Source organism: Gopherus evgoodei, chromosome 2 (genome assembly GCF_007399415.2).
Source record: "Gopherus evgoodei ecotype Sinaloan lineage chromosome 2, rGopEvg1_v1.p, whole genome shotgun sequence".
In the NCBI taxonomy this organism is placed as follows: Eukaryota; Metazoa; Chordata; order Testudines; family Testudinidae; genus Gopherus; species Gopherus evgoodei.
This window is the reverse complement of record NC_044323.1, coordinates 206,913,016-206,940,293: the sequence shown is the minus strand read 5'-3', so window position 1 is coordinate 206,940,293 and position 27,278 is coordinate 206,913,016. Positions and strand designations below refer to the sequence as shown.

At 41.2% G+C, this 27,278-nt stretch overlaps 1 protein-coding gene across 1 annotated transcript in view; it reads left to right on the top strand.

The window, feature by feature from the left end:
* Positions 1-27,278, top strand: part of PTPRM (protein tyrosine phosphatase receptor type M) — a 719,823-nt gene that overhangs the window by 630,429 nt on the left and 62,116 nt on the right. The window contains 3 exon segments of the mRNA XM_030552787.1: positions 7,967-8,054; positions 14,189-14,265; positions 17,420-17,456. Of these exon segments, the coding sequence (XP_030408647.1) occupies positions 7,967-8,054; positions 14,189-14,265; positions 17,420-17,456 (202 nt within the window).

Sequence of the window (27,278 nt, the reverse complement as noted above, 5' to 3'; positions counted from 1 at the left end):
CAGAGCTGTGAATAGTACCCAGATCTCTAGACCCTCAGTCTACCCATAAGACCACACACTCACATCTCTATCTTCTGACGCCCACCCCTTCCAAACATATTTTTAGAGAGGTTCCAACATTTCTATCGTAGGACTTTCTAATGACATAGTTAAAAAGTCATCAATAAAATTCAAAATTTACAACAGTTATCTCATACTCTTATTTGAGATATTGCAATTGTTTCCTAGTGTAAGCAGCACAGTGCATTAATTCTTAGCAAATGTTGAATTTTTAATGGTGACCGTTGCAGCATTGATTTAAAGCAAGCAGAGCCATCCTAGATGGTTGCTGCTTTATTGATCACTCTGTATCCCTGTTACATACCACTGTATAGCTGTTACATTTTCATTTTTAAAAAAAAAATCATGGTTTTTCTTGTTAATGAAAAGTAACAAATTTGACGTTTTCATACTGAAATTTTCACTCTAAGAAAAGGTAGTTTTTTGCATAGGCAATGCGTAAGGGGGGCATTCTGGGTCAAGATTTCTGCTTAGCCTAACGGGCGTGGAGGGGTGGGGCAAACAGGGGTTTTATCCTTCCTCTGCTGTGCCTGCTCCCTGGCACCCTCAGCACCTGGCCCTGGCAGCTAGGCCAGGTGGAGAGTGGGAAGGGGTGGGACCAGCCACTTCTAATGCAGGCTGCTCACGGTCACTGCTGTGTGCAGCATCATGACTATCTGTGAGAGATCCTGGCTGGAGAGATGGCAACGGTGGTGGGGTGCTCCCCCAGGCCCACTCGAGTCCCCACTTCCTCCTGGCACATTTCCAGCTCATTTTTCCCCTACCCCAGCAACCAGGCCTAGGGTCTTTGCAATCATTGGTGAACTGAAGGATGTCTTCAGGCATTTTTTCTGGCTAAGGATCTACTGTTAAAGAGAATTATTAATACCGATGACTCAATATGGACAGCTGTCATGATACCCTGTGCAGTTCAGTGAACTTTTGTACAACTCTATCCCAGGAGGGCAACGTGCTTAAAAGACACTGAAAAAAAAAATAAGGCACTGGAATGAAGCTTGTATTTCTCACAAGTAATTAAAGGTCTTGCTAGGACACTTGTGAGTGATTTGCTTTTTCCTTTACCTACGGGACAAATATGATCTCTTCTAATCCAGTATGGATTATTGCTCTGTCTCTGGGTTTGTCTACATGGTGGGATAATGCTTTGCAGGTTACACATTAATTAGTCTGCATAATCCCTGCTGGTGCGCACTAGCAGTTGCATAGTGCACTTTAATGTACTGTTTCAAAAACACTATATTAAAGCGCACCAGCAGGGTCTACGTGGACTAATTAATGCACAACATGTTAGTGTGCATTAGAAATCACAATCCTCATACAGCATATTTTCCCCCTTGTAGGCATACTGGGAATCTAAGAAATTGTTCAACAGCTGTCTTTTGCAATAACTGTTTATTTTTTCTGGTCAAGCAGTGCATTAGTTACCTCTTTCTTCCATTTATCTCACCTCTCCAGTCATCACTGTAGTACTGGAGCAACTCCTAAGAGAAAACTTAACAGGACAGGGTCTGCATAAGTGGACATTGTTCTTCCATTCTCCTTAGAAGTTGCTTGATTTTCATTTTTTATTTTTTTTTAAGAGTAACATTTATGGAAGAGAAAAACAAAACCCCAAAGAAAACATTTTGGTTTATTTGTAGATCTTTTTTAAAAAATTAATCAAAACAATCTAAAGCACTTTGAAAAATGTAGATATTTAACATAAACATGTATTACTCACAATGGGAATAGACTACGAAAGCTCATGGTAGGAATCAGGATTTCTCAGTGTGATGCAAAACAACCTGTCTGTTGGTGTCACGGGGCTAAGGAGTCAGGCATTTGTATTTCCTATGCAACTGTCTAAACTCAGCCCTTGTGCAAGAGGGTAGAACTTCACTAAAGCCACTGGATTTGTGCTTGCTTACATGAGGCATGAATTCGGTCCATTGTGTATCTATCATATAACTTAGCTCTCTAGATTATTTATTCAAAGTGCTCATTTGGGAGCTGCAAGTTCTTGTCTCCCATTGATTCTAGCAAGAAATTAAGAGCTTCTTTGGATTCTTCCTCCCTTTGCTAGTGTAATTCATGAAGGATTTCATGGATTACATGTTTGAAGTGTGAAGGAAAAGGAGACAAACGGTATTCCATTTTATAAGCACTTTCTAGCTGTCTAAGTTAGTAATAACTCACTGTGTCTTTGAGGGATAGAAATTTCACTTGTTTCCCTGTCTGACTTGGGAACTTTACTGTTTTATACCCCAGGTCAGTAAATCACTTAAACACATGCCCTGGTGCTGTACTGAATCTGGGTTTAGTGAACATTCAGACAAAAAGATTAAAACATGGCTTGTCACCATCCCATTCTGACAATAGGATTCCACATTAATCTTATTAACGAGACCACTAAAAACCTTAAACTCAAAGCAAATATTCCAATATAAAATGATACAATCCATTTGTGTTACATTACATTACTTTTATCAGGGCCATCCTTAGGATTTATGGGGCCCTATGCAGTATTATTAAACTGGTGTCCCTATGCCCGACAGCACCCCAAGCTCGCATGTGTATTTTAGATAAGAGTGGTCTTTTAAAGGAATTATTTAAAAAACTCATGTCTGAAGATCCAAGCATTTAAGGCTAAAGATGAATACTCAGATTGTGCATCTAAAAATCTAAGCAAGGTTGAGATGTAATTTTATAATCTTCAGCAACACCCTAATGAAATATTGTTAAAGCAAATTTTAAACTAAGGTCCAGTAGACTGACATGTTCTGAGTAAATATTACAGTAATGCACAACTGTTTTTGGATATGTCCACATTGGCAGAATTACAGCGCTGGCAGTTACAGCGCTGCTCAGAGAGCGCTGAAGAGAAATCTCTGTTGTGTGTTTGCACTGTCAGATGCCTGCGCAATAACATGCTCACACGTGCAGCAGTATTCAGAGTGGTGCACTCTGGTCAGCTATCCCACGGAACATGTCTTCCTTTTCTGCTGCTAACAGTTGTGGGAAGGCAGAGGGGGTCGTGGGGCATCCTGGGTCCTGTCCCAATCCCCCATCATGCATTGTTTTGCATCCCAGAAATCCCTGTGATTCTATCCGCATTTGGCACCATCTTTCAACAGTTTGTGTACTGCGCACTCTGCCTCTTTGGTCTGGATCCCGAGCTGTTGACCAGTATGCTGCTCACTCTGACTAAAACATCATGGGTGGCAGTGGAGTTATTCCTTAAATTATGAAGGTAAGAGGAGTGTGACATTGATCTCCCCATGCGTACTAGCTATGACACGAAAATGCTTGTGGCATTCACAGAGGTGCTGACCATAGTGGAACACTGCTTTTGGGCTTGGGAAACAAGCACTGAGTGGTGGGATCACATCATCATGCATGTCTGGGATGATGAGCAGTGGCTGCAGAACTTTCGGATGAGGAAACCCACATTCATGGGACTGTGTGAGGAGCTCGCCCTAGCCCTATGGTGCAAGGACACAAGAATGAGAGCTGCCCTGCCGTTGGAGAAGCACAGGGTGGTTGCATTGTGGAAGCTGGCTACTCCAGACTGCTACCAATCGGTCGCTAGCAAGTTCAGAGTGGGAAAGTCAATTGTTGGACTTGTGTTGAGGGAAGTGTGCAGGGCAATTAATCACATCCTGCTCCAAAAAAAACATGATTCTGGGCAACGTGCTTGACATTGTGGATGTCTTTGCACAAATGGGCTTCCCTAACAGTGGAGGGGGTGATAGATGGCATGCATATTCCAATTCTGGCATCAGATCACTCAGCCACCAAGTACATTAATCACAAGGGGTATTTCTCAATGGTTCTCCAGGAGCTTGTGGATCACTGTGGGTGTTTCATAGACATTAATGCAGGCTGGTCTGGAAAGATGCATGATGCACACATCTTTGGGAACACTGGACTGTTTAGGATGTTGCAAGCAGAGACTTTCTTCCTAGACCAAAAGATCACCGTAGGGGAAGTTGAAATGCCTATTATGATTCTGGGAGACTCTGTCCACCCCTTCATGCCGTGGCTTATGAAGCCATACACGGGGGACCTGGACAGCAGCAAGGAGCAGTTCAAAACAGGATGAGCAAGTGCAGAATGACTGTTGTGTGCGCTTTTGGTCATTTAAAGGCCTGCTGGTGCTGCCTCTATGGGAAGCTGGAACTGGCCGATGACAATATTCCTATGCTTATAGCTGCATGCTGTACGCTCCATAATATTTGTGAAAGGAAGGGTGGAAGCTTCACTCGGCTGGACCGCTAAGGGTCAGTGCTTGGAGGCTGAATTTGAACAGCCAGAGACCAGGGCTGTTAGAGGGGTGCAGCGCGGGGCCATAAGGATCAAGGATGCCTTGAGGCAGCAATTTGAAGCTTAAAGCCACTAGTATTTGTTGCTATGCTTGGGAGTGCAGTGCTTGTAATGCTAGGCAGTGATTGTGATTGCTGCAGACGATGCAATATGAAGGTTTACGATAATTCTCTGTTGCTTTGCAGGGCTCTGTTTGCTTTCAATTAATAGAATAAAGATTGCTTTCAAACCAACACAATTCTTTTATTAAAAAACAGCAACCAGAAGGCAGAGTCAAACAAATAACACATTAGCACTGAGGGGGATGGGGGAAGGGAAGGTCCCAGGAGGAGGTGGGGTGCCGGGATGGTAAAAGATTTGTGTATGTCCTGGGATCATATCCAACCTTCTCCTTTGGAGTACAGTGCAGTGGGTACTGTACTTCAGCAGGGCCAAACTGCAGAGGGAGGGGTGTTGAGTGTAGTGGGAGTCCACAGTGTTGGACTGTGATGGGGAGGAGTTGAATGCCATGGGTACAGACTGGAGCCAGGAGGTTGATATGAGTGTGTTGGTGGTGTCTGGGGGGGTTCATGGGAAAGTGTTTTGCAACAGCAGCCTGCAAAGGAGGGCGGCCATAGAGCTGCTCGGTTTGCAGTGCTAGTATCGCCTGGAGTGTATCCAGTTGGTGCTCCATAACGTTTAAGAGCTGCTCCATGGCTTCATTCTGGCACGCCGCATTCTCCTTTTGGTCCCTCTTCTCGCTGTTCTGCCACTCATTTTTCAGCCATGAAGTGTATCATAACATCATGCAGAAAGTCTTTCTTAGTTCTTCGTGGCCACTTTCTAATTCTGCACAGCCATTCAGCCGGCAGTAACAAAGTGGGAGACTGGGCTCCCAAGATCATCTCTGTGATGCCAAAACACAACATTTTACAGAAGAGGTATTATTTGCAACACACAGAATACTGGTTCAGTGATTTTAAAACACAGCCAGTATTCATACACCTGTCACTAACTGGTTGACCCCAGGCAAGCACACATGAGCCACAAGACCCCCAAAATGGTGAATAGCCGCAGGAGCAGGGTAAATCCCTCTCCCAGACCCTGCTGTACACTGGGCATGTGGCTCTTGGGCAGAGCCAGCACTGTAGGGGGGCCTGATAACCATTCCCGTCCCCACATTTTCCACAGGATGTGATCATTATGGAAGATATCTCGTTGTTGAAGGTGAGCAGGGAATCATTGGAGGGTCGTCTCCAAGCCTGCAGCTTCTGCCCTGTCCCTAATGTGGCCTGCCTATGTGCAGCAATGGTCCCTCCCCCTCCCGCTCTCTGACAGCATGGTGGTGCAGGAAAGTTACCGTTAATGGGGCAAGAAACAAAGCAGCTCTGCCAAAGAACCTACGGCAGCAAATTGCCTAGTATCTCCATGAAGGTTTCCTGGAGATCTGAGGCAGATTCCCATGAAGTGAGAGAGTCAATCAACAGCCTATTCTGCCGCTCAGACTAGAGACGTGCTGGTATATGCATCATACAGACACAAGCCTGCTTTCTGCAACCCTCCTGCACACAATAACTTGCTTCAGTGATTCCCAAAATCAAATCCACTTACCAGGGGCCTCCTCTCTTGTTCGCACTTTGCCAAGATCCAACAGCTGTAACTGGTTAGTGGTCTCCAGGGTAGAAAATTGCTCCTGGCTGTATGCATCTCTGACCTCCAAGTCATCCTCTGCCTCTGGGTCCCCCTCTCCCTCTACATCCTCATCCAAGATTTCCTCCTTCTGGCTCAGTGTGCTCTTGACTGGCACGCAAGCCACCAAAGTATCCACATTGGCCTTCTCAGTGGAGGTGGGGTCACCACCAAGTGTCATGTCCAGCTCTCTGTAGAACCAGCAGCTCGTGGACACAGCACCGGAGTGGCAGTTTGCCTCCTACACCTTGTGATAGGCATTCCACAGCTCCTTCACTTTTACCCTACACTGCAGTGTGTCCCAATCATGGCCTCTTTCTGTCATGCATCGTGAAATCTGTCTGTAGGTATCATAATTCCTACAGCCGGAGCGCAGCTGGGACTGGACAGTCTCCTCTCCCTAAATGCTGATGAGGTCCAGCAGCTCAGCATTGCTCCAAGTGGGGGATTGCCTGGTGCGTGGAGCAGGCTTGGCCACCTGGAAAGATGTGCTGAAACCACTGCAAACAGGAAGGGGACTTTCAAAATTCCCAAGAAGTTTACGGGGTGGGGCTCACAGTTTGTCACCTGAAGGCAGGGCAGTAGAGTTCAAACCAATCGCCAGAGAGGCAAGAATAGTCGTTGTGGGACACCTCCCTGAGGCCAATCACAGCACTGTACCCCTGGCGCAGAAAGCTGTATGCCTCTCATTGGATGGTATTTTTACAGCACTGCAGCTGTGCAGTTTCTGTGCACTAAGTGGCTTGGCAGTGTACAACTCAGGAGTTACAGAGCAGAAAGCTGCTTGACTGCACAGAAACTTGCCAGTGTAGGCAGGGGCAGTAAATTCAGAAACTGACCCTGTATACCTGGGGTTGGCAAATGCCTGTTAAATGGCTTAATTACCACTTCAATGGATCTTTAACAGTTTCACTGTTGTACTAATATGTCTGGCAGGCTGGAGGCTTTTTCACTTTTAAGTACTAGATCTCAGACTCAGGAGGCTGCAGCAGTCTGCTGTGGTGGGAGCCTTCAGGAAGGGTCAGAACAGGGATAGGAAGAGGCAGAAGGGTGGACACCAAGACCCAGGGTTGCCCCAAATTTTTGGGTGCCCTACGCAGCCACATATGCCTAAGGATGACCCTGACTTGTATGTACACAGTGCACACAAAGACACTGCATGAAAGTCATTATTTTAGATCCCGAACTGCACATGAAAAGTGGATAAGAGAGTATTGTTTTTCTTATACCAAGTGGTCTATTTTATTAATAGAAAGAGATATTGTTAGCATCTTTACTTGTATCTAATATTCACCCAACCTCTATACTGTATTTAATAAAACTAATACAAATAATAAGATTGTATTTTTCACAAAATTACATCATTTTTCTTTTCTGACAATCTAATAATCTTGGGGATGTTGTAAATAATGTATTTAATAAAAGGCCAATTGAATGCAAATTAAGAAAAATGCCACTGTTGTGTTAAGAGACTGAGTGGCCACCTATCACCAGGTAAATGTGAAACTGTTGGTAGTATATTATTAACACTGGGTCAAATTCTGCTACAGTAATATCACTGGGTTTATTCCAGTTTTGCTCTGGTGTAATTAAGAGCAGATTTTGGACAATGCACATTAATTAGTCAATTATGCTTAGCATTACAAACACGGAACTTTTGCAAGGTTAACTAACTGTCCTCGCACAAAAATCATTCTTGCTGATACACACTTTATTCTTGTGTCAAACTCTCCATGTGAAAAAAAGTGCTGTTCAAAGAAGAACCTGGTATCATTATCAGATAAGCAAATTAGTTAAATGTCACTTTAACAACTGTAATTTTGGCTGTTGTAGTATTTCTTACCTGCTCCATTGCTTTATCCTTTACTCTTAAGGTTCCTGTTGCTACATACTGAATTTCTTAATGTCACTTTCTTTCTGTCTTTTTTTTAAATAGAGTTTCTTTGAAGGACAGTCTGCACCCTGGGACTCAGCTAAGAAAGATGAGAACAGAATGAAGAATAGATATGGGAATATCATTGCATGTAAGTGTTGGCAGCATAATTGTGCTACTGTGTTAACTTCCGTTTAGCTTCTGGGAGACAAGGTGGGTGAGGTAAAATCTTTTATTGGACCAACTTCTGTTGGTGAGAGAGACAAGCTTTCCAGCTACACAGAGCTCTTCCTCAGGTTTGTTAAAGGTACTTAGAATGCCACAGCTAAATACAAGATCAAACAGATAGTTTATCATTAGTAGTTAGCACCTATTCTGAGAGACCATTCAAGGTGAAGTGGTTACTGGCTTGAGTGGCAGGGAAGATAATAGTGTTGTCCACAGTGATCCGAAAGATCAAAAGCTCAACTTTTCATCATGTTGAGCTTGAGTTGACAGCTGGACATCCATGAGGAGATGTCAGAAACACAAGCCACGATTTTGGTGTAGATGACAGGAGAAGGGTAGATCTCTGGGTCATCATTACAGAGATGTTAATTAAATCCTCGTTTGTGAATGAGATTACCAGTGTGGAGGAAGAAGAGGAGGGGCCAAGTACAGAAGCTTGTGGGAGCTGAGTGAAAGTTGGCAAGAGGAGGATCCTCCTAATGAAATAATGATTAGAGATGTAGGAGGAGAACCAGCAGATGGTGGAGTTTCAAAAGCTTAGTGAGGGCAAGATTTCGAGATAAGGACCATGGTGGACTACAGCAGAAAACCAGTGTTTGCTCTTTTGTACAAAATATATAGTTCCCATCTACCTCAACATTCACACAGATGTCGGTTTATTTCCTTTTTTAACTATATCTCCCTTTTTTCCTAAATCTTATAATCTGTCTCTACATAGCTGAAAATAAAACAGTGAAGCTGCTGAATTTCATGTATTTTACAATAACATTAAGATACACTTCTTTAAATTGCACTACTATGCAGAATCTTAATGCTGACCTGATACTTCTCCATGGAAAAATAACACACGTAGGTCACTGGTATATAGATGACTGACAGACATGAGTGTTGATGTTGCTAAAGACAGAGTTTTATGTTACAGGGTGTAAAAGGATACTCACTTCTTGAGCCCCTCCGAGAGGCAAGGTGCAGCACCACAGTCCTTTTTCACCCCCAGCAGTTCCTGCAGGCTGACCTCGTTGGGTCTTCAGTGGCTTGGTCCATTGGCCAAGTCACAAAGACCAAATGAACCTCTTCTGGGATATTAAAGAGTCTAATAACTAAAAAGTCTTTTTGGCTTCAGCCCTGGCTTTGGAACTTTTAAATTCATCCCTTTGTTCGGGATCCCCAACAAGATCTGTTCCCTTCTTGGGGTTTACACCACTTCATCTGTGGCTGGTTGGGAACCTGGGTCTACAACTATTCTGGGTTCCAATCCAGGGGCCCTGTACACAGCAGCCATGTACTGCTCCTGTTTCTCTGGGCCTTGTCCTACCAGGCCCTTCTGTCTATAGTCTTATCTCAGAGCCAGTTTCCTCAGATTCTTCTCCATCTCCATGCCAGGGAGGAGCACTTTTCTTCTCTCTTCTGGTCCCAGCCAGGAACTGACCTGCTAATGCCCTGTAGCCGCTTTTATTTGAGCCTGCTGAGCTCTGATTGGCTATCGCTAGCCCTTTTAGCCCTTGGAGGACCAGGTCTTTCTAGCTTCCCAGATGGCTGCATCAGTGAAGTCACTCTAGGCAGGTCTTGGAGAATCCCTTTGCTGCTCTTTTCTTCCTACCTCGCTCTTCCTGGGGCAGAGTTTAGTAGGTCTGTAATAGGGAGTCACAAAAGCCAGCTACATCCCATCAAACAGGGTAATTGAGACAAAGGTGGTGTGGGTATTGTTCTACTGGACATGTTGGAGACCTATGGTACTTCTTTATAGACGGGTAGAACCTGCTAATGAAAATAGTGAATGTGATGTTTAGATGTTAGAGAAGGACACGTTAGCTGGATATTTCCTTGCTTTAAATGTTTGGGTAGGTGGATACTGTTAAAGAATCCTATGTTTTTTTAACAAAGTTTTTCTTTGTGAGAGTATATTGCAAAGAAACTGAGGCACCACCTGATCAGCATCCTATACAGCAAACAGGCAAACATCAAAAAAGAGCTCTCCAACCTGGAGACTCTCATTATTAACCAAACTTCCATACAAATGGACTTCACTAAAATAAGACAGGAGATCTACATTACTCACTTCACCTCTCTACAAAGGAAAAAGGACTGTAAACCATGCACTGCATTGATATAATTATTATTTAGGCATAAAAATGCCCATGGTGCAAATAAGAACAGGTTCTTAATAACAGAGATATGGAGATCTGTATGCCTCCTGTTCCTTTATAAAATTTTATCTCCTGATGTGATAATAGATCCACATTTTTAGTTAGGGTTTTGCTGCATCAGGCACCTCTTTTAAAGTGTTCTAAATAGCCTGTCATTTTGGGTCCCCAGTTGAAGTAAGTAGAAGACTAGTAGCACTACAGATCTGGGGTAAAGAAGTGATGACTAGCAGAGGGAAAAAAAGTAAAAGATACTAGATGCATGAAACAATTGTAATTACAAGTAATACTGAAGACTCTCTCAGAAGGCAAATGTTACTTTAGATTGTATCTCAACTTACTTTTAATATGTAAATCGATATTTAAGAAACAAATAGTTGCATGGAGATGAGTTATCAATAGACCATACTATTTAAGTGGCAGTAAGAATTTAGAATAATACAAATTACAATTACAACACATTATTTATGTTGAGGGGCAACCTTTTTAAAAGAGCCTCTAAAATTGTGCCAACAAATGTGCTGTATGTTAATTAGTTTTATGCAAATGGTGTAGTTAGTTGTTGAAATTACCTGAACTGTGTGAGGGCATTATGTAAACAAATGGGTGCATGGGCAAAATTGGGGAGAATAATTTTAGAGGTCTGCTTTTAAAATTGTGTCCCTAGGTTATCATCAAAATATTGGCTTCTTCTTTTAAGGCATTTAAAAAAAACAAAACTCTTGCTACACTGTATTTAAGAAGTTAAAAGTACTGTAGATAGCTTAGATGCCATATATTCTAGGTATATTTTTTGCAGTGAAACATATGTTGTTTTGGAATGTGAGTTTAATGTAGGTTTTTCAGTGCTTTTATCCTCTCTGTTTAAATCCTCCAAGATGCCATCATTATGCTATTGTTTGTAGTCAGTATTGCTTTGTAAGGAAATTAAAGCAATAGCGCCAAGCTGCCAACACAGAGGGAGCTTGTCAAAGTAGCAGTGTACATTACATTACCCAGGTGATGTAAATTTAATTAGATACAAGCCTGCCCCATTTACAATGAGAAGGTGGCTACAGCAGCTTGTGAGCTGCTTCATCATTATGCTAAATGCTGACCACGATCTAATCACCTATACAAAATGTGTTTCTTCCTTATTAAATATAAATGTCTTTTTTATGTTGTTTCTACATTAAGAATCAAAAAAATGGCTTTGATGCTGTTAAATGAATCTTATGCTTGAGAATAGAGTTGTGTCTGTATTTACTGTACAGTGATTACTTATGAGCGTAGGTAATATTCAATTGTCCCTTAAGAAAGATTTATACTCTCTATAAGAATTCATTTTTAACCTACTGCAGCCCTCATCAAATGAGAAAAGAATATTGACCAAGATTTTCAAAAGCGACATGACTTTGGGTGCCCAATTTGAGATACCTTTGTTAGGGACGTGAATTTCAGACATTCGGCACTTTCTGAAAGTCAGTTGTCCATTCATGTATTGTAGGGGGAAAACAGGGCACACAGAATCACTTTTGAAAATATTGGCCATAGGCTGGTGTGTATGTGCGTGTGCGCATGCATAAGGAAGGGGCAGGATGAAATGCTCGTGTTCATGCTTAGAAAGGAAAATGAATTTCAGCATAAGGAATTTTGAAGATTGAAGTGGTTGGTGGTGTGATCAGTGCAAAATTAGGTTTGATATCATAATAGAGGGTGACACCCACCCCTCCATGGGTAACACACTAACAGTGAACTTGAAATGAGACTGTTTAAAAGCTTTGAGGAAAGTAGTAAACTTCAGACTGAAGGGTAAAGGAAAAATGTAAAAACCCAGGTAATCAGCGTGGAGACCATTTAAGAACAATGTGTTAGAAGCACATATATATAGCCTGTGTATCTCTGAGTCAAAAAGCTATGTGATTAAGCACACACATAAAAAAGTGCCTGTTTAATATTTGTTAAAAAACCTTTAAAAATCACAAAATGGGCCCAAACCACACAAATACTGGCTGGGATTTTCAAAGAGATCAAGGAAGTTAGCCACCTAAATCCCCAAAAAAGCGAATAGAAATTGTGTAATTGTCTTTCTTCAGCCCCTGTAGTATTCCTAGCCACTATCTATGGAACACAGGTTCTCCTAAGTAAGATTCACATGTGAAGTAACAAGGGGAAAGAGATTATATGAAGATAACTAAAGAATGAAGCTAAATAATTTTTAAAAGACTTCAAATCTGAAGTAATAAAAGCTGCACCTGTGACTGAAAGCTGGCCATCATGGAGAGAGTGGAGAAAAAAAAAGTAATGAAATAGTGAAGAAGTTGATGGACATTTAGCATTGGACTTTACCAGGCTTTATTAGTTGGCCTGTAGGGAAAAACAAGGAAATTTATATTCTTAAAATATTTATTAATTTATGAGAAATCTAAGTGTGGCCTTCACAGAGATTGAAATCATAGAGGAAGATTCAGCAGGTAACCTGAGAAGCTCAAGTGAAGGAGGTCAGTAGAATGGCAGGTTCTCTTGAGGGTGTTTTAAAGGAAATAAACATGAAATCATGGCGATACGGAGGAGGATATTCAGTACTAGTCCAAACTAGCTCCCGTTGAAGTCAATGGGAGTCTCTCCATTGACTTCATTGGGAGCTGGATCAGGCCCCAAATCTATAAGCCAGCAAACGTGCCTGAAGATTGGAAAGTTGTTAATGTGGTATCTTTTTTAAATAAGATCCTGGGAATTAAAGGCCTGTGACATGGATATTCCAAGATTTTTTGATAAGCACCCCACTTAGAAACTATTAATTAGAACAACATAAAAGGGAGAAATGTGTAAAAACTAGCGAAGTAATAATCAATTGTGGGGAACCTTGGGTTGGAATTTGGTTCAGATTTATTTAATATATTAGGACTAGAAGGTCTCTAGGGACAACCCAGAGCTGCAACACCCTAGGCGAAGCACTGGGAAGGAACTGTGATTGTGAGAGTCACAGACCCTCTTCGCTTCAGGGGTGCAAGATGGGAAGGAACCAAGGGATTGCCTACTTCCTGACATTCCCTGCCCATTCTCCTACCTTAGCCATCCCTTTCCCACCAACTTGCCGTGGCAGGAGGAGGGAATATGGGACATGAATCTATGTTCTCCCTGATTCTCAGAGCCATAACCCCAGTGAGTCTTCCATTGTCCTGCAGGGTGGTGAGCTTGGGTCCTTCTCCTGTCCGTAGCCATATATTATTTCATTATTTATTTCTTTAGTTCTTAACTACAATAGAGATTCCCCCATACAGAAAGCATTAGGTGCCCTAACAATTACTTATACTTACAACAACATCATGATGACCGCCTAATAGCACTACGTACTCAGATACAGGTAACCTCAGTTCAAAAGAAATCATTGAAACAACATATAGAGGGAATGAAACTAATTTGTATTAACAAATATATATATGAGATATATATTTTTAGTCTTGGTTATTTTGTCTCTTCAAATAATGATCTCCCACAAGACCTTGTTATATGCCTTAAATAATCACTATGCACTGATAACAGGAGAACTTTGCAAAAGACTGAACTTTTGACAATTGAGTGCTGTTAAATGTATTAATGAAAGATAATTTGACTGTTGCAAAAACTGTTTCACATTCTCCAGGAGGAAGGAGCAGTGGTAGCAGTGGTTTGAATATCAGATGTATTCAGCTCCAAAATCATTGGGAATTTTGAAGTTCATAAATAATTTAAGTGCAAAGTGGAAAGGTTTTACTGTATATATAACCATCTAATAGCTCATTTTGAGCCAAAACCAAAAGACAGGAAACTTGAAAAGTGCAGACTTTGTAATTTGACTTTAAAGTAATATGTGTTTTAAGGATTTCTTTTGGAATGTGACCTTATATTTTGTGAGCAAACTACTTCGTTTTATCTGTTGTTTCCATTTCAGATGATCATTCCCGAGTGAGACTGCAGCCCATTGAAGGAGAAACAAACTCAGATTACATCAATGGAAATTATATTGACGTACGTATACTGATGTAGTAAACAAAGTTAACATCGCTGTTCAGCCAAACATGTGGTCCATGTTATTTTTACACTTTATTAACCACTTCTTATAACTAGCAGAGCTGATCACAGTTTTGGCTGCCAAACATTATAGGAAACCACAGTCATGGGAATCCACATATACAATAAAGAAAAAATAAACCACCAAATATTTGCCAGTAAGAAAATGAGCTCACTCATTTCTTGAAACTTCCACACTCTGGAGTGAAATTTTGCCACTAACATTACGTGGCTATTTTGGCTCCTGATGCTTATGTGGACCAAGGAAATGTTATTTATATTGTCTGTCAACAACTTGGCATAATTCCACATTTAAAAGAAAGCTGTTTGCATATTAATGTGACAAAACTCTGTAAATCCTAATGCAGTGATTTGCAATCTCTTGTCATTGCTACACTTTTAAGTCGCCTTCAAAGTATAGTCTGCAGCTGTTAACGAGTACTTCTAATGCAAGCAAGACATTTCATTAAATATGTAGGGTGTTTAATTATTGAAGACTGCTTCTTTGTTCATTCTGCATCACGTTAGCTTAATGTTTTACATTAGAATAAATTCTTTAAGAGACAGCATGTTTTTTGGTTGAAAGAATAAAATCAAAAGTAGAACTGAAAATCAAGAAAAAGTCAAGACTGTCTAAAGCCTGAAATCTAGAGATGAAAACTTCAGTAATTTTAATGTTCATGAGGAACACTAGACGTGAGAGTACAGAAGAACTGCTGATTCTTAGGCAGCAGTCTACATTCAGTGATTCCTTTTTCCCCAGTGACACCTTTTAATGAAGGTGTCACAGTCTCTGGTTCACACATGTCCACCAGGTATGACAAGGGAATTTAGTAAAAAAAATTTCTCAGACAGTAAAGAGCAACCAAATTAATCCTTATTTTTATATAACAATCTTTGAGTTATCTCCTTCAAATGATACTTAGGAGTATGTTTCAAAGGCAGTCAAATTAGCGTTATATTTCTACCCTATTCTTTACAGTTTCAGAAACTAACACATTAACCATGAGGTAAAGATAAAAACAGAAACATTTCCATTTAAAAGAGTAATAAAATTGTAGACAGAAATTTGTGTAATAAAAAGTAGAGATGGACCCAAATTGAGGGGTTGGATTGCGATTTCAATTCAAACTTTCCCAAGGTTCAGGGGTGTTCAGACTTCAGGTTCAGGGTTTAGTTGCTTATGTATAATTCAGATTATGCTTTGGATCCAGATCTGAACATCCACAAAATGTATGTGTGGCGGGGGAAGGTTTGGATCGCATGCTCTTGTTCAAGACACTGATTTAATGGCTTCATATCATGTCTTCTTACTCCTGGGGGGAAAAAAAAAAGGCAGAATGGATTTAGTGGAACAACTGTGTGGGCATAAAAGACACTACCAGTGAGGGTTGTAAGGGCATAAAGCTTCCCATTCCCATCAATACAAAGCATCAAAGCTGTAGTACGAAGCATCCAAGTTTCTTTGGATCATCAGAAATCAGTAGGCAAAGTGGTCATAAACAGGGAGACACCATGGTTGTTTATTAGCAAGAAAGTATTCAAGATTCGATTGCAAATGGCAATTTGTCTGTCCTTAGTTTCACAGATGCAGATGTGCAGCCTGTCTCATGCAGGCAGATTGTAACAGATGTCATATCAGAACAATGGAGTTACAATGGGAATGGCAGCTTCTTAGGCATTTGCATGGAAAAGGCTTTGTTTTTATAGTGAGACATTCCCTTGAACTAAATCTCCCAATGCCTGTTTGGTTGGTAGTCTGAATGAATCCAACCCCGCAGCTAGTAGATAACAAGAGAAATGCCAACTCTATCCACCGTTGTACAAATAAATCTCAGTCCGGGCACTCAAAGTTTGCCTCAGAATGGCATATAGAGGAACCACCTGAGTAGTTCTTGTAACATTTTCTGTTCTCCAGGGTTCTTCAGATTACTTCAGTCTTTGTGCCTCACTTCACTCCTTACCCCTAACACACACTACGCTGGCAAGCGGATATGGAGTATGAGTTATAACTTTACATTTCTTCCTTTTGTTACTTGGTGTCATAACCTAACCATTATTTAAAGCTTTTGGAATTAATATTGATATAACTGTCTATAATGATGTACTGTTACACACGTTAAATCCTTGGCAATAATCCTGTAGCATCAGAAACAAAAATACTATACAAATTCTGTTGTTTCTAGTTTGCATCCTATCAAGAGCCAATATTCTTTGTTATAAAGAATGCATAAGTTGTTAGTGTTGATTGCTCAGCCAGCATATGATTAAGTTTCTCTTGCCATCACAGAAAGAAACCGAGAATTACTTTTCAATGTAATTCCTATTTAGAGCTGGACAAACTATTTACACCAAGACATTTCTTCATAGATTTTTACCCTTTTTCTGTTCTGAAATCATTTGTGAACAGACCAGAGGGCACAGAGAACCTCTTTCTTCCCACCCTAGTGCAGACACGCAGCATCCATTCTGACTATAAATCTAGCGCTCTCTTAGCTGCTGAGCAGGGGACTAGCATTGCACTCAGCAGCACTTCACAGCTCGAGGACTTGGGGATGTGTCCAGGAAGGGCCAGTGCAACCATTTAGGCGACCTAGGCGGTCGCCTAGGGCACTGGGATTTGGGGAGCGCCATTTTCTTCGGCAGCGACTGCAGCGGCCGGATCTTCGGCTGCCGCGGTCGGCATTTAGGCAGAGGGAGCCGGGGCAGGGGAACGCTGGGAGGGCCGCTTGCAGCAAGTAAGGGGGGAGGGCACGCAGGGGAACTCCCCACCCCAGGTCACCCCTGCTCCACCTCCTCCCCGAGCACACCGTGGCTGCTTCACTTCTCCCGCCTCCCAAGCTTGCGGCGCCTAAGCTGATTGTCCCCTCCCCAAGCACTGCACAAGCCAGTAGCTCAGGGACCCTCCCGTCCAGACAACATAGTTGCTTCTTGTGCCCCCGCAATATGCCTCTCATTAGAAAGACCAGAATTTGCCCCTAATACGTAATTTTTATTGTGGTGTTATTCAGTAGGGTTCTGAACACTAGTCTCTATGACATGACAATAATACCAGCACACGATGGTGCATTGCACTGCAAACTGACTCAAAACTTTTTTTCCATTTTTTTAGGGTTATCACAGGCCAAATCACTACATTGCTACCCAAGGTAAGCTAATCTCACTTTATATATTTATTGCTGGTTGCGTGAACAGAAAACTACAAACATCCTTGTATTATGGTTTATACTCTGTAATACGTATTTTTGCCACAGTAAATAACAAATACAAAATTATTCTATGAACCCAGATATGGCAAGGAGCTTTAATTCAGACTCTCCAGCTTCAAAAGCTTAGTGTCAGTTTGTCTTTACCTTTGGGTTCAGTAGCTTTGTGAAGAAAAACAAACAATATCTACCCTTACTTTTGGCTTATGTTACTCAGTAGGACTTGCTAAAGGACAAATAAGTAGTGAAAAAGATGACAGGCAAAATTTTCGAAAGTGCCTAAGTGACATAGGAACCTCCTATCAGAGTTAGGTGCCTAAATATCTTTTAGTATCTGGCCCCTATTGAAAGTCAGGCTTCTAAATTAATTAGATTCTTTGGAAAATTTTAGCCAGCAAGTTTTAATACAGGACCTAAAGACACACTAGACTTGCAGTACTTTGAAAAGAAAATAGGACTTCTGAAAGTCAGATGGTTTTTTAGCCTATCCTTTAAATGTTTGCTTGTTAAAATCTGACCATTCCTTTTGTTAACGTACAAAAGGATTGTCAGCTGTTAACTTTCTTCATAGACATGACTTGCCAATTTTGACACAGTTCTTATTTCACTTTTGGCCAAGATCAAACCTGGAAAGTTAAGTGAGAAAGTTAAGTCTGCAATGATTGATTAATTGTTGTGGTTTAACAATCTCTGCTATTGCTCAGAAAAGAGCATTGGATAGAATACATATGAAAACTTAATTACCCTTCCACAGCTGAAAGGAGTGTCTCTCCATGTTAAATCTTCTACACCAGAGGGAGTGATTGGGTATTTACAAAACCTAAACTTAATTTCACCAGTACTAATTTCTCCCTACTGTTAGTCACACCTTCTTGTCAACTGTCTGTAATGGGCCACTCTCTTACCACTTCAAAAGTTATTTTTCCTCCTTTGGTATCCTGCTGTTAATTGATTTATCTCATTAGACTGACTTCACATTTGATAAAGCAACCCCCCTCCTTTCAAGTATTTATACCTGCTCCTGTATTTTTCACTCCATGCATCTGATGAAGTGGGTTCTAGTCCACAAAAGCTTATGCCCAAATAAATTTGTGAGTCTCTATGGTGCCACAAAGACTCCTTGTTGTTTATGCTCTTTTCAGAGAACCAGCTAGGACAAAAAGGTTTCATTTCCCATGTATTGGATTTAGAAATAAATATGTACCTTTTTAATGACAAACTGTTGAGACAGATGAAGATCAGAGCCAGGCATCTCAAATAAGAGCACTTTCTGTGACTGCAACTGCCACTCAAGCAGCTCAATGTCTGCGGCCTCCAGCCGCTCGCCCTTAGTTTTACCAAAGGGAGGCTATTTCAACTCTTCCCCACCATCTCCCCCCCACCCAAACCTGCTATCGCTAGTCTCAAATATTCTGCTCCTTCACTGCAGCCTCCAGGGCATGAAATCATTGCAGCAGGGTACATCAACTGGACTCCACCCAGAACAGTGTTATCACCACAGGCCTTAACATCTTAGGGAACCAGGGGAGGCCATGTAAACTTGCCACTGCGGTCACCCAACCACAGTGATCCATAGCCCCTAACCTCCCTACTGGTAGACTGGGGAAGGGAAACAAGGATATTTTCTGGTGTTGGTTGCTATGGCTAGTTTTTTACACCACTCTGCAGGAGAGTATAATTGTTCTGTTTATCCTTTAATTTATGCTACTGTTAGTTATTGTGTCTTAAAAATTAAAACAGCAGCAGCTATGGTTGGCATTTCATTTGCAGTCCAGAGTATAGTTGCTGTCGGCAAGGGAGCAACTGGAGGGCCTTCCTGGGAGTTCATTACAAATCATTCTGATACTGAGCCATTCTCTGAAGCAATTTTAAATGCTGTTTTACCAGTCATTGCAGTACTTGAATAACAGATACTAAACTTGAAACCTTTACTCAATGGGCTTTCAAATCAGAGAATCAGATACAAGAATGTGAAAAAAAACTATATAATTTATTAAATAAAATGGTGATAACTTGAATATGGAGTAGCTATAAGTGCGCTTCCACCCCTAAATCCCACCCAATATAGTGGTAAAGAGAAGTCGTTAGTGAGGAGAAAGAACAAAGACAGTGAACACAAGTCTTTCAAAATTTAAAGAAGAAATTACTATTTAGGTTGCAATCTCTTTGGGGCAGGGACTGTCTTTTTGCTTTGTGACTGTGCAATGCCTAGCACGCTGTGGTCCTGGTCCGTGATTGGGGCTCATAGGCGCTGCTGCAATACAAATAAATAAAATTAATGTAAAAAAAAACTTACCGGGAAATAAAAAGCGAATAGAGACCAACTTGTTACAAGTTCAAATTGGTTTTGCATTTGGATCTTTGGATCTGTTTTGTTTTGTTTTTGTTTTTTTAATGGACGAGATCCTCTAAAATCTGTTTCTCACATGAATTTGGATCAGTTCTCCAGCATCCTAACTTCAAGCCAAAACCTCAGATCCCTAGTGTGATATTTTCTCTTCTTAAAATAATTCAATGGAAGGTATGGTCTTGATTTTGAACAGTGTTGGCAAACATGCTGAAACCCAGCTTTTACACTGGATTAATTATAATCCTTAAAAGAAATCATAGAGGGAAAAAGGCATTTGCTCCATATATTAAATTTTCTGTTTCTCTTTGTCATTTTCATTTGTAAATCTGTCACTGAGCATAGCTTTCAGACATAGCCAGAGGTGTTCATATTCTGTCTTGGAACAGTTTTTCTTATAGAAAAGTACAAACACATGGATGTGATCAAACATTTTGAACTGCGTATTTAATTCTGTGAAGATACTTTACAGCAATCTTAGGAATCCAACCTCCCTCTACACTACATTATCTTTTACAGGAAGATTTCATTAAAAAAAGTCAGTTCCAGGTCTCTGTGGAGTTAGTATGATTAATATTTAATTGTCTTAGTATTTTTCCTCAGCTGAATTAAACATATCAAGTGTTAATGAGGAAATATAATTGTATGTAGCTAAAAAGTGGAAAATTTAATCAGTTCATAATAGGCTACGAATCTGGTTTTAACAGAGCTGGGAGTTCCATAATCACCTGTTTATTAGAGTGTTACCATCTTCCATGAGACAATGTGGGTGAGGTAATATCTTTAGTGGGCCAACTTCTGTTGGTGAGAGGGACAAGCTTTCGAGCTACACAGAGCTCTTCTTCAGGTATGGGAAAGGTACTTTGTGTCACAGCTAAATACAAGGTTGAACAGATAGTTTAGCATAAGTAGTTAGCACATATTCTAAGGGCCCATTCAAAATGAAGTGGCCTCTTAACACCCCTGTAGACAATCTTCCATGGTAACCAGTTTGGTTTACAGACCCTTATCTTCCATCCTGGAAATGTATACACCAATGCTGCTATTCAGTTGATTAGGAGGCAGATGCATTTTTATAAGAACTAGCAAATGAAGTGTGTTTTCGTTAATATCCAATCAAGGGAACTTCTTACTGCACTTCAAGTGTAATAAATTCAAAACCTGTGCTTTGGATTAGAAAATCAGCATCTCTCTCTCTCACTCTTTTTTTTTTCTTCTCTTAATGCCATAACTGCAATGGGACTGATGGGCTGAACTTGCCATTAATGAAGACATTTTGTGGTCTGCGTAGTTGCCACCAACAGATAAATAATGCACTTGGGTCACCTTGATAATAAAGAATCCTTTGTCACAACTCAACACAGTGGGTCATGTAGGGCTAACAAGCAGGTGCATCTTAAAAATCACCACTTGCTTTTTTCCTCTCTCTTTTTTAATATGGATTAAATTCTGTAAAGTTCATTCACAGCAAGCTGTCTGAACTGTACAATTTATTGAAATCTAGCTCTGTTTCCAGGAGATAGATATGCAGTGAATTTTCTCTAAATTCTTTTAATATGAGCATAAGGCATACATTTTTATACAGTATTTTGTCACTCCCATACTACTTAGTTTTCATTTGCCATTGGACCATATCTGACCCTCATGCACAGGAAAAAAATTACTATTGATTCCTTCTATTTTGTATTTAATTATTTTCTGTCCTGTGAAGTTCATTTAATAAACTTAGTATTAACACAGCTGTTTCTAACAAGACTCTAGCAAAGGTTTTATAATGTTTCTTCAGCTAAAGTACTAGTATTACATTCTGAATGCCAAATTCATGTAAGTATAGTTCTTCTTCGAGTGCTTATTCATGTCAATTCCAGTCAGGTGCGTGCATGCTGCATGCACGACAGCCGAAAGATTTTCCCCCTAGCAGAATCCATCGGGTCGGCCTCGACGCCCCCTGGAGCCCAGTTTAGGTTCCCAGCTGACCCAACCCCCCTTCAGTTCCTTCTTACCACTGGTGACGGCCAGCTGGAACGTCTCTTGCTCTTGCTTCTGCAAATGCCATTAGCAGTGTCCCACTGTAATTTGCATATAATTAGTTTTCTTAGTAGTAGTAGTGTTAGAAGTCGTTTCTCTACGTTTCCGTTACAGGGGTGCCCCCCACATTTTGTTCCCCAACACCGGGGCATTCCTCAGTCGCCAGGGTTCAAAGCTTGTGAAGTCTGCGGTAAGTTGATGCCAAAAAGTGACCCTCAAACTTCTTGTTTAAAGTGCCTTGGCGAGAGTCACCAAAAGGACAAGTGCCACATTTGTAAGGGGTTTCTTCCAAGGACTCTTAAGGATCGCGAGCAGAGACTCAGAATTATCCTCATGGAGGCAGCCCTCCACCACAGTCCGACCCTCCAATCACTGTGCACTCCACCACTGTATATCTCTTTCTCTTAGGTGTTGTGGCTTTGAGCCTCCTAGCGCTGGCAGTTCTTCCTCCTCAGCATTTGGGTCTGTTGCTCTCTGCTGTTGCCAGTACAGTATACTAGTTCTTGACCTCTCTAAACTAGGTCCTGGATGTGATGGAACATTGTCTACTGCTGAGGTGGACTTTTTAGTTTGTGAGTTATGATGGGAGCTTTATATCACTGAAAAGAGGAAATACCTACTGTGTATTGTAAACAGTGGCAGCCATTAACAAGTCAATATTTATCAACTGTTATCATGCAGTGGTATCTGAGAGTAGCAGAGTTTTTCCCATTCTGTACTTAAAAGCAGAGATAACAGTAATAACATGCACTGCTATGGGCACCCGCATGGCCCCACAATATGCCAATATCTTCATGGCCGACCTGGAACAACGCTTCCTCAGCTCTCGTCCACTCACACCCCTTCTCTATCTACGCTACATTGATGACATCTTCATCATCTGGACCCATGGGAAGGAGACTCTGGAAAAATTCCACCATGATTTCAACAGCTTCCACCCCACCATCAACCTCAGCCTGGACCAATCTACACGGGAGGTCCACTTTCTTGACACCACGGTGCAAATAAGTGATGGTCACATTAACACCACCCTATATCGAAAACCCACCGACCGCTATGCCTACCTTCATGCCTCCAGCTTCCATCCCGGGCACATCACACGATCCATTGTCTACAGCCAAGCACTGAGGTACAACCGCATCTGCTCTAACCCCTCAGACAGAGACCAACACCTACAAAATCTCCACCAAGCATTCTCAAAACTACAATACCCGCATGAGGAAATAAGGAAACAGATCAACAGAGCCAGACGTGTACCCAGAAGCCTCCTACTGCAAGACAAACCCAAGAGAGAAACCAACAGGACTCCACTGGCCATCACATACAGCCCCCAGCTAAAACCCCTCCAACGCATCATCAAGGATCTACAACCCATCCTGGACAATGATCCCACACTTTCGCAGGCCTTGGGTGGCAGGCCAATCCTTGCCCACAGACAACCTGCCAACCTGAAACATATTCTCACCAGTAACTGCACACCACACCATAATAACTCTAGCTCAGGAACCAATCCATGCAACAAACCTCGATGCCAACTCTGCCCACATATCTACACCAGCGACACCATCACAGGACCTAACCAGATCAGCCACACCATCACTGGTTCATTCACCTGCACATCCACCAATGTAATATACGCCATCATATGCCAGCAATGCCCCTCTGCTATGTACATCGGCCAAACTGGACAGTCTCTACGGAAAAGGATAAATGGACACAAATCAGACATTAGGAATGGCAATATACAAAAACCTGTAGGAGAGCACTTCAACCTCCCTGGCCACACTATAGCAGACCTTAAGGTGGCCATCCTGCAGCAAAAAAACTTCAGGACCAGACTTCAAAGAGAAACAGCTGAGCTTCAGTTCATCTGCAAATTTGACACCATCAGCTCAGGATTGAACAAAGACTGTGAATGGCTTGCCAATTACAGAACCAGTTTCTCCTCTCTTGGTTTTCACACCTCAACTGCTAGAACAGGGCCTCATCCTCCCTGATTGAACCGACCTCGTTATCTCTAGCTTGCTTGCTAGCACACATATATATACCTGCCCCTGGATATTTCCATTACATGCATCTGAGGAAGTGGATATTCACCCACGAAAGCTCATGCTCCAAAACATCTGTTAGTCTATAAGGTGCCACAGGATTCTTTGCTGCTTTTACAGTAATAACTGTGTGAGAGCTGTTGGTGTTTTAATGGTTTCCTGATTAGTCTAGTCTTTGTGCTAATAATCTAGTGTGGTGGTTTTGTACACACTCTAGAGGATCAAATGCTTCCCCCCTTCTTCCTCTTAGTTGCAGAAAGCCCTAAATGTGGAACCTCTGACAAACCATGAGGACACTGTGACAGGGTGATCTGCCCCTTTAAGAGTCAGGGAGCAGCCAGCCCTGTTCTGGAGAGAAACCCAGCAGGCAGGTTCTGTGAACCAGCTGACCCTGCTGAACAGCATCTAGTGATTGACTGAGTCTGATGATTCTCAGCTGAGGGATATAAATGAGGGCCCCAGCTCCACAAGGGAGCCTTGTAGGAGAGCACGGGAAGTGCACCTTCCTGTGACTGCAACAGAAGGCCATAAGAGGAAAGCCAGGCCCCTGTGGACCCTCCTTGGCTGGGAATAGGGTTGCCAACCCTCCAGGATTGGCCTGGAGTCTCCCGTAATTGGCATTGATCTCCCAGCGGTCACTGAAAGCAATCCAGGACATTTTAATAGGCTATTTTAAGAAAATGACATTACGTCATGTTGGGGGGAAAATCCCAGAATAACTTCAGTCAGAGTTTGCAACCCTAGCTGGGAAAAGTCTGAAGTCATTCAACTACTGGAGGCCAAAGGGCCCCTCAAACTCAGTTGAGAACAGGACTGTTGCTTTTTGTTATTGTTCTATTTTTCTTTTTGTTTATGTGTTGAAAAATAAACAGAGCCCTGAGATAAAGGCTACAAACAGAACTGGGCATGGATGATTGTTTGCCCCAGGCTATTAGACCTACCAGCCTATAGAAACCAACTGTGCCTTTCTTCAGCTCAGTATGTGTGGTCAGGATGGATTATTAGCATGGGAGGAAAGTAGCCAAGGAATGCATCCCTAGGTAGATGCACAAACTTTAGCCCTCCTCCCCCCAAGCAAATGGGCCCAAGAGGCTTCAGGAACCCATGTAAAATATGGATAACAATACTTCTATGATCACCTTTTAGAGAGTGTGAAAACTTAAAACACTTTTTAAAAGTGCTTTGAAGATGTGAACAAGCTACAAAAGTGCTAAATATTAATAATTGATTATATAGTTGTGAGGAATGAGTTTCCTGGTCTCAGACATGCTGTTTCTTTTATTTGATTGCTGGTGTTTGGCTCATGTGATACTGATGCAGTACAGTTAGTGAAAACAAAAGCAGACCCTCCTGTGAAGAACAATAAGAAGTTGGAGGAGTGCATATATCCTGGCAATATTTATAGATCCCTGATTCAACAACGTCATGTTGGCTTTATTTCTCTGTTGTGAAGCCAACCTAGAATACTGAAGAAAGATTCTTACATATGAACTTACTCCATGCCAGAATTGTGTAGAGAAATATACAAGATCTAACTCTGTTGACTAGGAGGAAGCAGCTTTTCAGCTGAAAGCAATGAGACTGTTTTGTCATGTCATTTACACAGAGGGAGATGATTCAAGGCTCTGGGAAAATATTCACTGTTACAGAAATTAGAAAAATATTTTTGTGAGAAGTAAAATATTTTAAAATGAGACTACAAGCCAGTTTTTGCAGGCAGATAATTTACTTTTATGACTTCCTGAAAATCTAGATAGTGAGCATGTTGGTCTTATGAGCCAAGGTCCAAATTTTAAAAAACAAAATCCTTGGCAGACTGTGCTTCTTGGTTCAGAAGCTTCTCAAATCCCTAGTGGACTAGCACATGTCCTCTTTTTGGCTGAAAGTTTTATCCAGGAAAGAACTGTATATAGTGTGGAAATTTAGGAATTTGTACTACTCTAGATGTGTCCATGATTTTTCTGTGTGTTTTGTGAAAAAAATTGTCTGATTATTTGTTTCCCCTCCTGGCTGAAGAATGCTGCCCTATTTTGGGATTGATGAGGGAAGGGATGGAAAACTCTTGGTGCAGTACTACTAATGTGCCTATCAGTCATCATGTGTGAGGACACAGAAAGGAGTAGAGAAAGATATCTTCTGTAGAAATCATAAGTTCAAAACTTCTGCTTCCCCGCTTTGTTCTCTAGGACCTCTCTGAATCCTAGTTTCCAGCCAGGCTTCAGCAGTCTAAAGGAAGCCTAGCACTTGATGTGAGGAGGCCTTTGGTTGCCTCATTTCCTGAAAAACAACAGTTCATTGAGTTCAAAAACAAAATGTATTTCCTTTTCCAACAACAAATACAACAGTTTTTCTGAACCTGAATGCAAGTCTTTGAAATCTATCGTCTTTTTTTTCTGCAACTTTCCATGCAATTACATTCTTCCCAAGTTGTGATAACCACCGGCAGATATAGTACTTTGGGTGACATCAAAACACTGCTTTTATATAGGCTGATTGGATTAATGTTGTATTTCTTGATGCATCTGCATTGTGTCTTTGTGCAGTTGCATGTTGAGATGAAGGCTTTGTAGAGATTCCCTCTGCAGCTACTAAGCGTCATTCCTGGGCAGGTATGCTCATTTAGTATTTTCAGTATAAGATAATACTGTCCAGGCTACACTATTGGAATGGTTCCCCTTATTTAAACTCCCAGCACAAGTTTAAGAAACATGCCACCTGAACACATAGTACACAGATTTCGACTACATTCATTCGCAGTGTGTTCTTTTGAAAAAAAATATAAGAAACAAATAGCCAATATGAAATCATATTGTTGAGTTAAAGAAAAGTAATTATAAGCATTAGGGGATAATTATATGCTTGATTCGACCAGCTGAATAAATTAAAACAAAAAAGAACAAAAGAAAAGAAAACTCTTAGAATAAGTTGTATTGTCCATTCCCCAACAAATCCCTCACTGTCGGGGGGGCCAAAATGACCTTAAAGCTCACATCCATTGTTAATATCGATGAGTCTCCATTATATGATGGTACTAATTCCCCAATCCAACAAATCATTTACTTCATACTCTCAAGCTAGATACTTGTGCGCAACATCCTCTTTACGAAATAAATTCCTTGTCTTTCAGAATCTTCTATTTGAGACTTGACCATTTGGAATATGTGGATGATCAGTAATTATATAGAAGATAATACTTTTTCTTCTGTGAATTATTATAATTGAGACAAATAGATTAGTAAGAGTCCAAAAAGGACTGAACATTTATTATATGAATAGGTAAAGATTCTGCAGTTATACTAGCCAGGATAAATTTGCAAAGGCTTAAATCAATCATCAGCTAAG